The following is a 12,292-nucleotide window of genomic DNA, read 5'->3' on the forward strand; positions in this document are numbered from 1 at the left end:
TATGACCACAAGGCACGTCCACGTGACGTATAAGCTCTTGCCGGATTTTTTTTTTTTCCCACGGTTGGAGGGTAAAGAAATAAGTTATACATATCAACACATCTTTTCTGAATCCGAATCTGTCACCAGGACACTAGTAGCTAAGATACCGGATTCTGGGAAACGGACTGAGTGAAAAATTAACTCATTAGGGCCACGAAACTCTCATTAACGGAAAAATCCATCTCACATACTTTTATACTGCGTACAGAGTCGAAGGAGATCAAACATCTGCCTCAGGCATCCTATGTATAGCTGATAAGTCAGCAACCGATAGCCTCGGCATCGGATTTCCCCGCAAAATACAAGTCGGCCCCAACAGCTCCTTTCATCTCGATTCTGTATCACTCATCATCTTGATCCAGCTCAGACCTCTCAATCATTATGACTTCAAATGTGACATATCCAGAAATTGCTCAGCGCAAGCAATCGCATCTTGAAGCTCAAATCCCTGCGGAATGGAAGCTCCCCGCATCGATCATTCCCGAAGGGATGCTCTCCATCGCGGACTCCATTACCAATGTGAAAGAATATCAATCCGTCAACGTGCTGAATATCCCCAGAGCGTGTGGTCTTCTTACACATCAGGAGCTAGCTATTACCGAGAACTACGATATTCGGGCTCTTCTGACAATAATAGCCCAAGGAAAGCTCTCTAGCGAGGAGGTTATTACGGCATTTAGTAAGGTATATATTTCATCTCAAGTCCACCGACCCAATGTCTCCAATGGCAACTAAAGAGGAAGCTTGCTAGAGAGCGGCCATTTCCCATCAACTTACGCGCTGCTTGACTGAGCCGCTCTTCGACCGCGCGCTCGCCCAAGCCAAACAACTCGACCAGCACCTCCAACGAACCGGCAAACCGATCGGGCCACTGCACGGCCTTCCTGTCTCTATTAAGGACTCCTTCCACATTAAAGGCGTCGACTCGTCGCTTGGCATTGCCGCTCTGGCGTTCCAGCCTGCCACGGAAAACTCCCCCTTAGTTGACCTCCTCGAGTCCCTGGGTGCTGTGATCATCGCCAAGACCAACATCCCGCAAACCCTGGGCACCCTGGACAGCTGCAACCATCTCTTCGGGCGCACATTGAACCCACTGAACCGAAAGCTCACAGCGGGAGGGAGCTCTGGTGGCGAAGGAGTGCTGGTGGCCATGCGCGGGTCGATGGTCGGCTTCGGCACTGATATTGGAGGTAGTATCCGTGTTCCGGCCATGTGCAATGGGATCTATGGATTCAAGCCTAGTGTCGGGAGAATACCATACCAAGGCCAAGGCGCGGGTCAGATGCCTGGAAAAATGCGCGTATCACTGCAGGCCGTGGCCGGACCGTTGGCACGGTCAGTGGCCGATCTGGGAGCGGTTATGCAGGAGATTGTTCCTCGCGCGGAGCTCTTTGGGGAGGACTGTATCCCTGGACAGTGGAAGGGCAAGTTCCCTATTCAGATGCCAGATTTGAGGCCACAGAATGTGACGATCGGTGTTCTGCGATCGGACGGGCTGGTTGAGCCTTTGCCTCCTATCGCCAACGTTCTGGATGAGGTGGCTCGGGCGCTGGATCGCACCCCTGGCGTCGAGGTGGTCGAGATTCCAGTGCCACCAGCTCTAGTGAAATGCCAGGCCGTGGCAGGGAGATTGATGGGTGTTGATGGGGCTAACGAGATGATGGACCTGCTGGAAAAGACCGGAGAGCCGCTGATTCCCTGGCTCCAGGGACGCACCAAGCGCGGCAAAGAACTAACCTTGACCCAACTAGGTCAGCTACAGGAGCAGCGATCGATCATTGAGCGGGAACTACTGAAGATGTGGACGCTTAACGGTCGCCGCATTGATGCAATCATTCACCCCGTGGCGCCTCATCCGGTCCCCGAGCTCGACCGGTACAACGCCGTCGGGTACACGTCTAGCTTTGTGCTCCTAGACTACCCGGCTGGAGTCATTCCCGTGCGACCATTCAACGAGGGTGACCTCAATAAGGGGAAGGAGATGAAGACCCCCGTGATTGGGAGCTGGGATAAAGTGAATCGCAAGCTATGTATGTTCAGATGTTATACACTTCTTGTGACACCGCTGACTAGAACAGGGGACGAGAAAACCGTTGATCGTCGAGTGTATCTGGACTCGGAGCTGAGCGTCCAGGTCATTACATCAAAACAGCGTGACTACGAGCTCTTCCGAGCCATGGAGATCATCGATCGTGTGGTGCAATCAGAAAGGAATGCTAAGCCGGTCTCGAAGCTGTAAATTACTTTACCATATCAAATCAATCTACGTGGTTTGCATGATAGGGATTTGGTTGTAAGCTTAACTACCTATGTACCTGCGGTTTCTCCCTTCCAAGGAAAATTGATTACTTTACAATCTCCCCTTCAAATGGCTGCCTCCATCAGTCGCCACCACGGCACCATTCAAGTGCGCACCAGCCCGACTGGCCATAAACACCACCAATCCGGCAATATCCTCGGGTCTCCCCAGTCTCTTATTCGGCGACTGGTCCTCCAGCGCACTCAAGCCGCCCTGCTTCTCAATCAGACCATTCGCCATCTTCGACGGGTAGAATCCCGGCGCAATCGCATTGACCGAAATATATCGGGGTCCCAGCTCCAGCGCCAGGTTCTTCGCCAGATGCAGCACTGCCGATTTCGACGCCGAATAACTGAACGTGGCGTTCTCGCCCAGGGTACCGGGGATCAAACCAGCCACGGACCCCGTGATGAGCACGCGCGAGGAATCCTCCTTGGTCGCCTTAACCGACAAAAGCGGCGCGAACCTACACCCACCCAACCCAAGTTAGCAAGCCATCCTCAACTCAATCCAGCCATACGCAGGGAAGAGAGAACATACTTCTGAATGGTATAAAACACTGACTTAACATTCAAATCCATCACCTTCGAAAACATGGCTTCAGGATGAGTCTCGAACTTCTCGCCCCACGTGGCGCCCGCATTCGCAAAGAGAATATCAACATGGTCTGTTGTCTTCTTGACTTCCTCGACGAGTCGATCGAGTTCCGACATGCGGCTGTTATCGGCCGGGACGGCGATGGCGACCGCGCCGGGGCGTTTGTTGGAAAGAGCGTTCAGCGCGCGGACGGCTTCGTCACAGGCGGTCGCTTTGCGGGACGTGATGTAGACTTTCGAGCAGCCTGCTTGGAGGAGTCTGTTTGATTTATCATATTTTGTTAGCGAGAAGGATGTTGATGAGGAAAGGAGGGAATCGGATGCTTTGGATGGGACTGCGCGTTGTAGAAAACACACTGAACATTCCTTGGATTCAAGATCCATGAGAATGACTGAATGAAAAAAGAGCAACTTACCCACTGGCAGCATGCAGGCCCAAACCGCGCGAACCACCCGTCACGACGGCAACTTTGCCATCTAGCGAGAAGAGCGTGTCGAAGTTGGAGAGCTGGACTTGTTCTTCGGCGGACATGGCGTCTGTCAGTTTATTTTTTTTCTCTTTATATTTTAATGTGTGAATGAATGGCTGATGTTCAGTAGAGAGAGAACGGTAGAAGGAGTGGTTTGTTAAAAAGAAAAGACAAGCTACGTAGGCTAAAGCTGAGAGGGGAAGGTGCCGAGGTCCGACTAAGGGGGTAAACCGCGCTAACCCCGCATTTTTTGATTAGATTATTCTTTGTCTGCGTGGGTTGGGTTTAGGCTTTATGCACTTATTTTCCACCATCTTTTTGATGGTGAACAAAGTTATGAAAGACTGGCTAGGTCTTTTAGAATGCGATACTATCACCCCACCACAAAGTGACGAGCTCGGAGGATTATGATGTCATCAGGCTTATAACCGAACCTTTTAACTACGCGGTCACTATTTGAAACATCAAACATTTGAAAGATGTTTCACTTTTGCACTTCCAATTTACAAATAATTAAACAGATGAGACATTGCTGTGTTACTGTATCTCTATGCGATACCACATATCTTCTTGTGAGAAGGTTAGCTATAATGTTGTGCTTTACGGGTTTATAGTAGAAGAAATATAGAAGTCTAGGAAGGATTTTGGAGCTTGGTGTCATGGTATAGATGTGTACAGGGCGTATGAGGATAAGAGTGAACGTAACTTTAGCTGATACTCTAATATTGCTGATTGAAAAATACATTCAAGTGTTTCTAAAAAGGAAAAGTTGGTAAGGTGAGGTTGGGGTGGAATAAGCCCTGTGGAAACATCTAGCTGTACCAGCCGTTGTTCGTCCATTTGACCTAAAGGAAAGAACATTAGCAAAAATCACAGAAAAAGCATCAGATTGATGGGTACATACGTAAGAAGGATTGATCTTCTTCAGATCACCGAGACCCAGGTTACCGGCGTCGATGGCAATCTCCTTCTTGAGGAGCTGGATGGCGCGCTGGACTCCGTCCTCACCGTAGGCGTTGGCGTACATGAAAGGACGACCCACACCGATGGCTTTAATACCCAGAGCAAGCAGCTTAAGAGCATCCACGCCATAGCGAACACCGCCGTCAGCGAAGATATCAATATGGTTGAAGAGGTCGGGGTCTTCCTGGTGGATCTCGAGCGCAACCTCGAGAGGCGAAGGGGAGCCGTCGATCTGGCGACCACCATGGTTGGAGAGGATAACGGCAGGAGCGCCGTGCTTCACAGCGAGACGCACGTCATCGACGGTCTGCAGACCCTTCAAGACGATGGGGAGGGTGGTGAATTTCTGGATCTTCTTGTAGTAGTCCCAGGTAATGTAGGTGTAATCGGTGTTTTGGGAGCCAACGCCGTAGCGGTTAGCACGGAGGCGGTTTCCAGTGGAGGCCGAATCCACGGTGAAAACGATGGCCTTGGAACCGAGCTTCTTAGCGGTGTCGAACAACTCCTTGGTCTGGGTGTCGTTGGAGTTGAGGTAGAGTTGCTGGAAGATGGTCTGCGAGCCGTTGGAGGGCTTGGCAGCCGCGATCTCTTCGAAGTTAAGAGTGGCATAGTGCGAGGGGATGTAGAGGATGTTCTCCTTGTAGGCAGCCTTCACCAGGTTGGCCTCGGCCTCGGGGTGGGCAAGCCCGGCCGACGCACAAGGGCTGATGTAGAAGGGAGCGGAAAAGTTGTGGCCCAGGATGGAGGTGGGGAGGGTAGATTCGACGTTGGTGACATCAACAAGGAACCTCGGTCTGAAGCGGAACCGGCCGTACACCTCCAGGTTGTTGCGGTAGGACCACTCGCCAGAGGCACCGTTGCGGTAGTAAGTGTAGGAAGAGTCGTTCATGTGCCGTCTGGCGGCCCACTCAAAGTCAGGAAGACCCCAAATCTGCTCCAGGTCGGGCAGTTCACCCTCCGGGGTGTTGCCAAGGGCAATCTCGATACTATAGCATGGTTAGATGTATGGACATCATGAACAGAGAGCATGGCCGGCCTACCCAGTATCGGGCTCGTTGAGGAAAGGCCGAGTGGCAAAAGCCGCCTGAATCAGCGGCAGCAAAAAGAGCGAGGAACGCATGGTCAAAGGAGTGACTGGGTTGGATATATCGTAAGGAACGTTATGTGGTGATCTCTACCTCATAGAAGAACGATGACCGGGGAAAGACATAGTAGTTAAATGCACTCTCGCTCCCAGTGACCTCCAGATCGCCCCCCCATTGTTCAATTTCGGGGTTCGTTCTCATCTACCGGCGTGAAACATCACCAATGGGCTTCTCCTGGTGAAATATTGGCATCCTGCTGGTTTCGCTTGGCAGGTAGGTCTAAGAAATCTGCTCATGTCGCAAGTAGTCGCGAGGGCTGCTTGATAATGATGACAAAGAGTCATTGTTAAGGCGGAAGGGTTCCGGAACGAGGTCACTAAGGAAGGAAAGGAAGGGAAGTATAGAAACTAGGGGTCTCTAGTCATTGCCAAAGAGCGTTAGAGCATGGCTGAGTGGCTGTAAATGGCCTCAACGTTATCACTAAGTGGGGACGGGTTAATATATCCCAGATGCCACTGTCGACCTTATTAGTGACGGAGAAGACTTCAGTCAGCTTCAGATGGCAATCGGGCTTATCTCCGGTCTGCATGCCAAGCAGGAGTTTAATATCACGCAGGCTTGGCACAATCTGGGGCGCCACCTGGTGCTGGTAAGGTAAATCCACAACGTCGCAAACCCTAAAAGAACGCAATTGGTGCCCACCGGACTCCGGCCTCATTCCGGATGAAACAGATGCCGTCGAAGAACGGAAAAAACCGAGTACGAGAGATTCCAGACCTGACAGACCCTTGATTAATGGGTCGCATCATTTCCCGCCCCTCGTCGGGTCTCATTATTAGACCCGTTAGGAGAATGGAAAATTTCGTTGATCGTGGCGTCACAATCTTATCTTGATCCGCCGGTCTCGAAGTGACAGCGCACTACGGGATTTACATGTTGTTTACTCCGTACAGGCAGCTCTCTGAACCAGCAGAGCATGCGATGTTCAAAGTGATTTCTGCCTCCGAAAATTTCCGGCTCTGGCCCTAAATGCTGAGAATATTCGTGATCGCAATCCGGTGATTCCGACACTAAATCTCTGTTGGGCTCATTCCATGGTGACCCCCAAATCCTGGACGACCGATTGAAACTGCCAAGAAACATCCCGTCTTTCGGAACGGTTGAATTGGCATTATCTCGGAGAAACCTGGCATCAGATACCTCGCGGTGTGGATCCCTTCCTGGAGAGAGTCCCTGAAGAACGCGACTTTCGTTTCTCCTGCACTGGATGGGCTGTTCGAATTCCTTCTTCTTTTTCCTTTCCAACACTCAGCAGCCCCTTGGCAGACGCCGAAGGTTAAACAGACTTACTCTGCACATCGCATTGCCATGCAAACTCGACACTTTCCTCATAGTAGGGTGGCAATAGTACTAATATTTGAACGAAGGCTAGTCTATGTTAAAATCATCACGATAATTCTGGCCAAACATTATTGCGCGATCTCACATAGCTCCCTGCACTTCGACAACCCGGGATATATCACATCACTCTTGCTTGACCAGCAGTATCACAATTTGCGTCATGACAAATTATGGGAACATGACAAAAGTTGTCGGTTGAGTTTACATTGCAGTTTCTGTCATATGTGCTTTACGTCATCTGCCGTGCGCCACGATGACAGAGCTAAAAGTTACAACAAACATAACAGCAGTTCAATTTGAAATGGACTATAAGACCAATTGGAAATAAACGGTTTACCTTTGTGACTATCACGTTCAGCCAGCTGAGGGGTTGGTTTTATTGGGGTTGCCTCACGTGATACATACACCGACACCACTGAGGGGTTCTTCCCTCCTACAACTGCCTCACGAGAGCCAGTTGCTTGCCTCTGTAGCTAGATCGTCATTCCTCACACAGTCGAGATTCGATCTTGTCTTTCACATCCTTTTTCTTTACGGCAAGAGTACCGATAGACCTTCGCCGTATCGCCCTCCACCATGACGTTCAGCCAGTCCAGCAGTGTTACGCCTGCCCCTCTCGACTCCGCTTGGCCCCCGGCCCACATTTGGGAAACCATGAGCGTAGCAGACCGTGTCAGTTAGCTAAGACAAATACAGAGAGACAGGGCCAGACGCCTTGAAATGGACGCAGCGGAGACTGATCTCCGCCGCAGAAGGCCTCGTGTGGACCCGCAAGATGACGATAATCTCGAGGAAAATCAAGCAGTACTCCCACTTGCGCTCAACTTCCATCAATATTTACTGGATAAAGGAGAACTATCGACGGTCAGCCACCTAGTCACACCCCCATTTCGCGGAAAATACCTCCGCCATAATTTCACTCTGCCTGCTAAGTCACCAATGACACCTTCAGCCCGCCCTCGCCAAACTAGGTCCACCAGGTCCTCGAATAATGAGACAGAGGTTTGCGATAAGTTCAATACAACAGGGTGTTTCTGGGAGGGCTGTAAGAGACGTCATGAGTGTACGGCATGCGGCCTAGGCGAGCATGGCGCCTCGTCCTGTCGCAAGAAGAAATAGCAAGAAAGTACATCCTTAGAGAGATACACCATTGAGACCGACAGATTTGCTTCCGATCTCTTATCCCCAAGCCTTATACCGCAAGGGCAACTATCCCGACCAAACACTACTGTTCAATATCCCGTTTTTAACCTCGAACACCCAAGGTTGCAGCCCTCCGTCACTACTACAGGCACAAAGTTGGTGCAACCTTCTAAGCCACTATCCAGGTGGTCTCGGGCACACTCTCGCTGGCATCCTGACTTACGGTGCCCAGATCGGTTATAGGGGCAAGAAGTATACTCGCTACTCTACCAACCACTACATACACGAACCTGGTGTGATCACAGCCAAAATAACAGAGGATCTCAACCTCGGTCGTATTAGACTAGTCTCTGAGCCGCCCTTTGTGTTACCGCTGGACTAGTCCCCAAGCACGATAGGGGATGGCGCCGCATCCATAACCTATCTTGGCCCCCTGGAGAGGGCCTCAACCAGGGTATACCGGATTCCTGGTCAGCAATTGAATACATCACAATCGATGATATCTATGACCAGATTATACAGACTGGTCCAGGTTGCACAATTACCAAGAGAGATATTAAGGACGCCTTCCGAATAGTCCCTACTGCCGAGGATAACCAGCACCTTCTTGCTTTCCAGTGGTACAATTCCACTTATGTCGAATGTTGCCTTCCTTTCGGCCTCGCAACAGCCCCATTCCTTTTCAACCTCTTCGCGGAGACTCTCCATTGGATACTCCAATGCCTCCTACCGATATTCTACATTAATCATTACCTAGACGATTTTATCGCAATCACTCAGTCTCCCTCAATGTCCGACCCTGTTAATTTCTCTGACGAGGTCTACAACAGAGTTACTGACTATCTACATATCCCTCGTAACACTAAGAAGGACGAACAGGGAACCTGTGTGACAGTTCTAGATATCCAATTAGACTCTACCACAATGGAAGCTCGTCTGCCGCCAGAGAAGTTGTGCTGCGCTACACTGAATGCCGCAGCCTCTCTAAACGTACCGAGTCTTTCTCTTAAGCAAGTAAAGAGTCTTACAGGTTTACTCGCTTTCTGTTCAAGAGTTGTCCGGCTAGGAAGAACAAAGCTACAGTCCCTATATACCTTCTAAACCGTTTTCCCACGTGGGAGAAGTGCGCGCCGCCGTATCCCTTACGAGGTACGTAACGATTTGGAATGGTAGAAGGACTTCTTGTCTCTTTTTAATGGTATACTTCTAATTGACCCTTGCTGCCGCGCTATCACGCATCTCTACACAGATGCTTTTAGTATAGGCCAGGGCCTCTTTTTCTTCTTATCTTAGTCTATATCAGACTGCTGGCTGGCCCATTGCCACTAACTTCATTCACGCAATGCTGCCACACTGGCCCTTGCTCAAGACGCACATGCGTACATTAATACTACCGAAGTAGACGTCATTCTACAAGACCTTCTACTCTTCAGCCACTACTGGCTTTATCATACTCTTGTTATCCACACGGATAGTTTTACAGCCTACAAGGACTAAGTAAAGGCTTCCTTCATAGTCTGCCTAACGCACCTTTGAAGAGCCTACTAATCCTAGCAGCGGCGAGAGACATCCAAATCGTGCCACACTGGCTCCCTTCTGAAGAAAATATATTAGCAGATGCGCTCTCACGTAACAATCTCGAAAATATTGCTTACATTTGCTCTCACTGGCAGGACCTCTCGGTATTGAACCGTCCGCGCGATTCTTTTCACGAATTCCTTAGCTCAACGCGGGCCACCTAAAACTACTCTAGAACGGACTCAGTACCAACACACGTTCCGATTATCTCTCAGTTTAGCGCAATTACGAAAAACATTGCGCACTACAAAACCTACCCGCATGGCCAGCCTCCAGACAATTGTTGACCTCGTAGCTAACCTTACGACTTCTTGGGAATTCCAGCCAAAAGGCTGTTAAGCCCGATACTGCACTTGCCGACCTAGCCGCTCTCCGAGCTTACCATATCGATAACTTCCTTGAGGATAAACTCTTCGACAACAAGCATTTTCGACATCTCATAGATGGCACGAGAAGGCTCAACCCTATCACGAAAGTACGTGTTAAGAAACCGATTTCGCGTGATACCATTACGAAACTATCCGCGGGCCTAGCCACACTACCCTTACAGCCCTTCGAGATAACTGCAAACAATTTAGACGATTTAAACTTCGCAATCACCTGCCGGGTAGCATTTTCTGGGTTCCTCCGTTTCAGAGAATTTACCTATAAAACAGAAGACCTCAGCATACGCTTTATCTTCTTAGCTACAAAGCTAACGCACTCTGACGTCCGATTCTCGTCTACATTCGACTACGCACAAATCACATTTAAGCGCAGCAAGACGGACCGCCGCCATGAAGGAGTACAAATTATACTTGCAAAGACAGGAAACGGAGCCTGTCCGGTTAGTGCGTTTTAGGCGCTACTGTTTCTGGACCCAAAGGAGCCTGACGCCCCGTTATTCTCTTTCTATCGAAGGCTATTCAGCCGCAATAACTTCCTCTCGACATTATCTACTAAGCTAAAAGCACTTGGCATACAGACAGACGGCTACTCGGGCTATAGCTTTCGGAAGGGAGCGGCTCAACATGCACACGACAGTAGGATACTAGATAACCAGATCCAGATACTAGGGAGGTAGACTTCGGAGGCATTCAGGGTGTATTTTACTACGAACGTTTCCGTTCTGTACAAGCTTAACTACCAGTTCCAGACAGGCTCGGTGGCCCCGCTGTCTCTGCTGGTTGTACCACCGTCCCCTCCACCATCCTAGTTTGGCCCGGGTCATTTGGGCCCTATCTGACGCTACGGTCTAAGACCGCAGCGACAGGTGACCCGTTACGGCCAAACTATACTCTTCTTCTCCCTCTTGACTGCGGGAGGTCGCCAATAAACCGACATATTTGTTGCCATCACTATTCTATGTTCAATTCGTCACATTTCCAGCATTTGACATGCCACATACCCTAGTTATGTCCAGGTCTACCCTGCACAATTTCCCCTATTTCGCCGACCACTTTGCCCACACTCGGAGCCATCAACTCCCTCTACAGCAACGTTCTGTCTACCACTAAACTTCTCGTTACTCCATTCGAAATCCGCATGGCTGGGTGTCGGCACCGGATGCGGTCGGGTGCGCAGCGGGCGATCTAGAGATCTTCTTTGACCAGAAATCCAAGATATTCCAGCCATAGAGCGGAAGAACATGCATTGTAATATGCGATTCATTCTTAAAAGGTGGGGAATGTCGGCGAGGGCGGATGGAATAAAATAAGAGGACGACGAGGACGTGATGGAGATAGAAAGCTTGGAGGTTCCTAGCGTACTATATCGAAGACATGTGTTCAAGAACGAACATTGCAATATGCCTGAAGCTTTGGAAATTGTCTTAGGAGGAAGCACAGGGGATCCGGGTGAGAGTTGAAGGGATGAGTTGATAGTACTGGCCAGGAGAAGGTTCTATAGACGAGTCGCCAAGCACTAGATTTCCTGGGCGGTAGAAAGGACGCTACTTGATGAATGTGTAACCTCTCGTGCTTCTTTATAACTAATTATCTAGCCTCTGATTGTATTGTCTAGTTACATGCCAATACAAAAGTACAAGCCCCATCAAGCCCCAGGACTATCGACCACCGGCGCCTCCATTACATACGAAGAAGATACTTTGTCAGCTTCTAATGAATCCTCCAACAGCTGCGGAATATGGTCGTTCAGCCAAAACCTTGTGAGGACAGAAGGTTCAATTTTCGACGACCCAGCGATAAAACCAAGGCATTTATCGGGACCAGCGCTGCACCCGCATCGAAATGGCTGTACCATCTCCCATTCGGTGCTCGGATAGAAGAAGCTCAGTTCATCGCCCACAGCTAGAGGTCGATCCTCTGAAACCCGAACCTCAAATCGGGTCATATCGAAAACCAGGCTCGGATTGCACGAATGGTTGCAATACACGAGGTCGGAGTTGAGCTCGATGCGTGAGTCCTTCCCGTTGGCGACTGATGTGTAGGTGGTATGGTCGACAAAGGTTGCGGTGCTGATTTTGGCAAAGAATGCTCCCGCTGGAAGAGAGATGAGGGAGTAGGCAGATGACTTGTAAGGATGATCGCCTTTAACGACCTGAAGGCGATCAGAATGACTTGGCTGCTTCCAGAATGGAATGAATTCAGACATGGCTGGATTTGATTAGAGGTAGTGCCTGGAAAGTTAGACGTTGAGAGTTGATAGCAGATGGGTGAGGTACAGGGTACGAGGTTTATCTCGATTTAATACTTTTTAGTACTTTGAAGCTGGCAA

General features: G+C 49.9%; 5 protein-coding genes across 5 annotated transcripts; 2 read left to right on the forward strand and 3 right to left on the reverse strand.

The window, feature by feature from the left end:
* Positions 1-423: 423 nt before the first annotated feature.
* On the forward strand, positions 424-2,281 carry KD926_011430 (putative general amidase; the record flags this gene model as incomplete). Its single annotated transcript, XM_053103711.1, has 3 exons — positions 424-726; positions 794-2,072; positions 2,121-2,281. The coding sequence occupies 3 exons, from the start codon at positions 424-426 to the stop codon at positions 2,279-2,281; spliced, it is 1,743 nt and encodes a 580-aa protein (XP_052952979.1).
* A 111-nt stretch (positions 2,282-2,392) lies between these two features.
* Positions 2,393-3,469, reverse strand: KD926_011431 (oxidoreductase, short-chain dehydrogenase/reductase family; the record flags this gene model as incomplete). Its single annotated transcript, XM_053103712.1, has 3 exons — positions 2,393-2,807; positions 2,882-3,196; positions 3,354-3,469. 3 exons carry the CDS (start codon positions 3,467-3,469, stop codon positions 2,393-2,395), a joined length of 846 nt encoding a protein of 281 aa, XP_052952980.1.
* A 750-nt stretch (positions 3,470-4,219) lies between these two features.
* Positions 4,220-5,490, reverse strand: KD926_011432 (S-2-hydroxy-acid oxidase; the record flags this gene model as incomplete). Its single annotated transcript, XM_053103713.1, has 3 exons — positions 4,220-4,252; positions 4,312-5,356; positions 5,411-5,490. The coding sequence occupies 3 exons, from the start codon at positions 5,488-5,490 to the stop codon at positions 4,220-4,222; spliced, it is 1,158 nt and encodes a 385-aa protein (XP_052952981.1).
* Positions 5,491-7,576: 2,086 nt separating this feature from the next.
* KD926_011433 (uncharacterized protein) lies at positions 7,577-10,418 on the forward strand (the record flags this gene model as incomplete). Its single annotated transcript, XM_053103714.1, has 5 exons — positions 7,577-7,901; positions 8,185-8,292; positions 8,382-9,013; positions 9,066-9,148; positions 9,902-10,418. 5 exons carry the CDS (start codon positions 7,577-7,579, stop codon positions 10,416-10,418), a joined length of 1,665 nt encoding a protein of 554 aa, XP_052952982.1.
* Positions 10,419-11,608: 1,190 nt separating this feature from the next.
* KD926_011434 (uncharacterized protein) lies at positions 11,609-12,169 on the reverse strand (the record flags this gene model as incomplete). The annotated part of the gene is made up of 1 exon (XM_053103715.1): positions 11,609-12,169. One exon carries the CDS (start codon positions 12,167-12,169, stop codon positions 11,609-11,611), a length of 561 nt encoding a protein of 186 aa, XP_052952983.1.
* Positions 12,170-12,292: the final 123 nt, after the last annotated feature.

The sequence above is a fragment of the Aspergillus affinis genome (genome assembly GCF_023601865.1).
Source record: "Aspergillus affinis strain CMG 70 chromosome Unknown NODE_95_length_147632_cov_85_268117, whole genome shotgun sequence".
Lineage (NCBI taxonomy): Eukaryota > Fungi > Ascomycota > Eurotiomycetes > Eurotiales > Aspergillaceae > Aspergillus > Aspergillus affinis.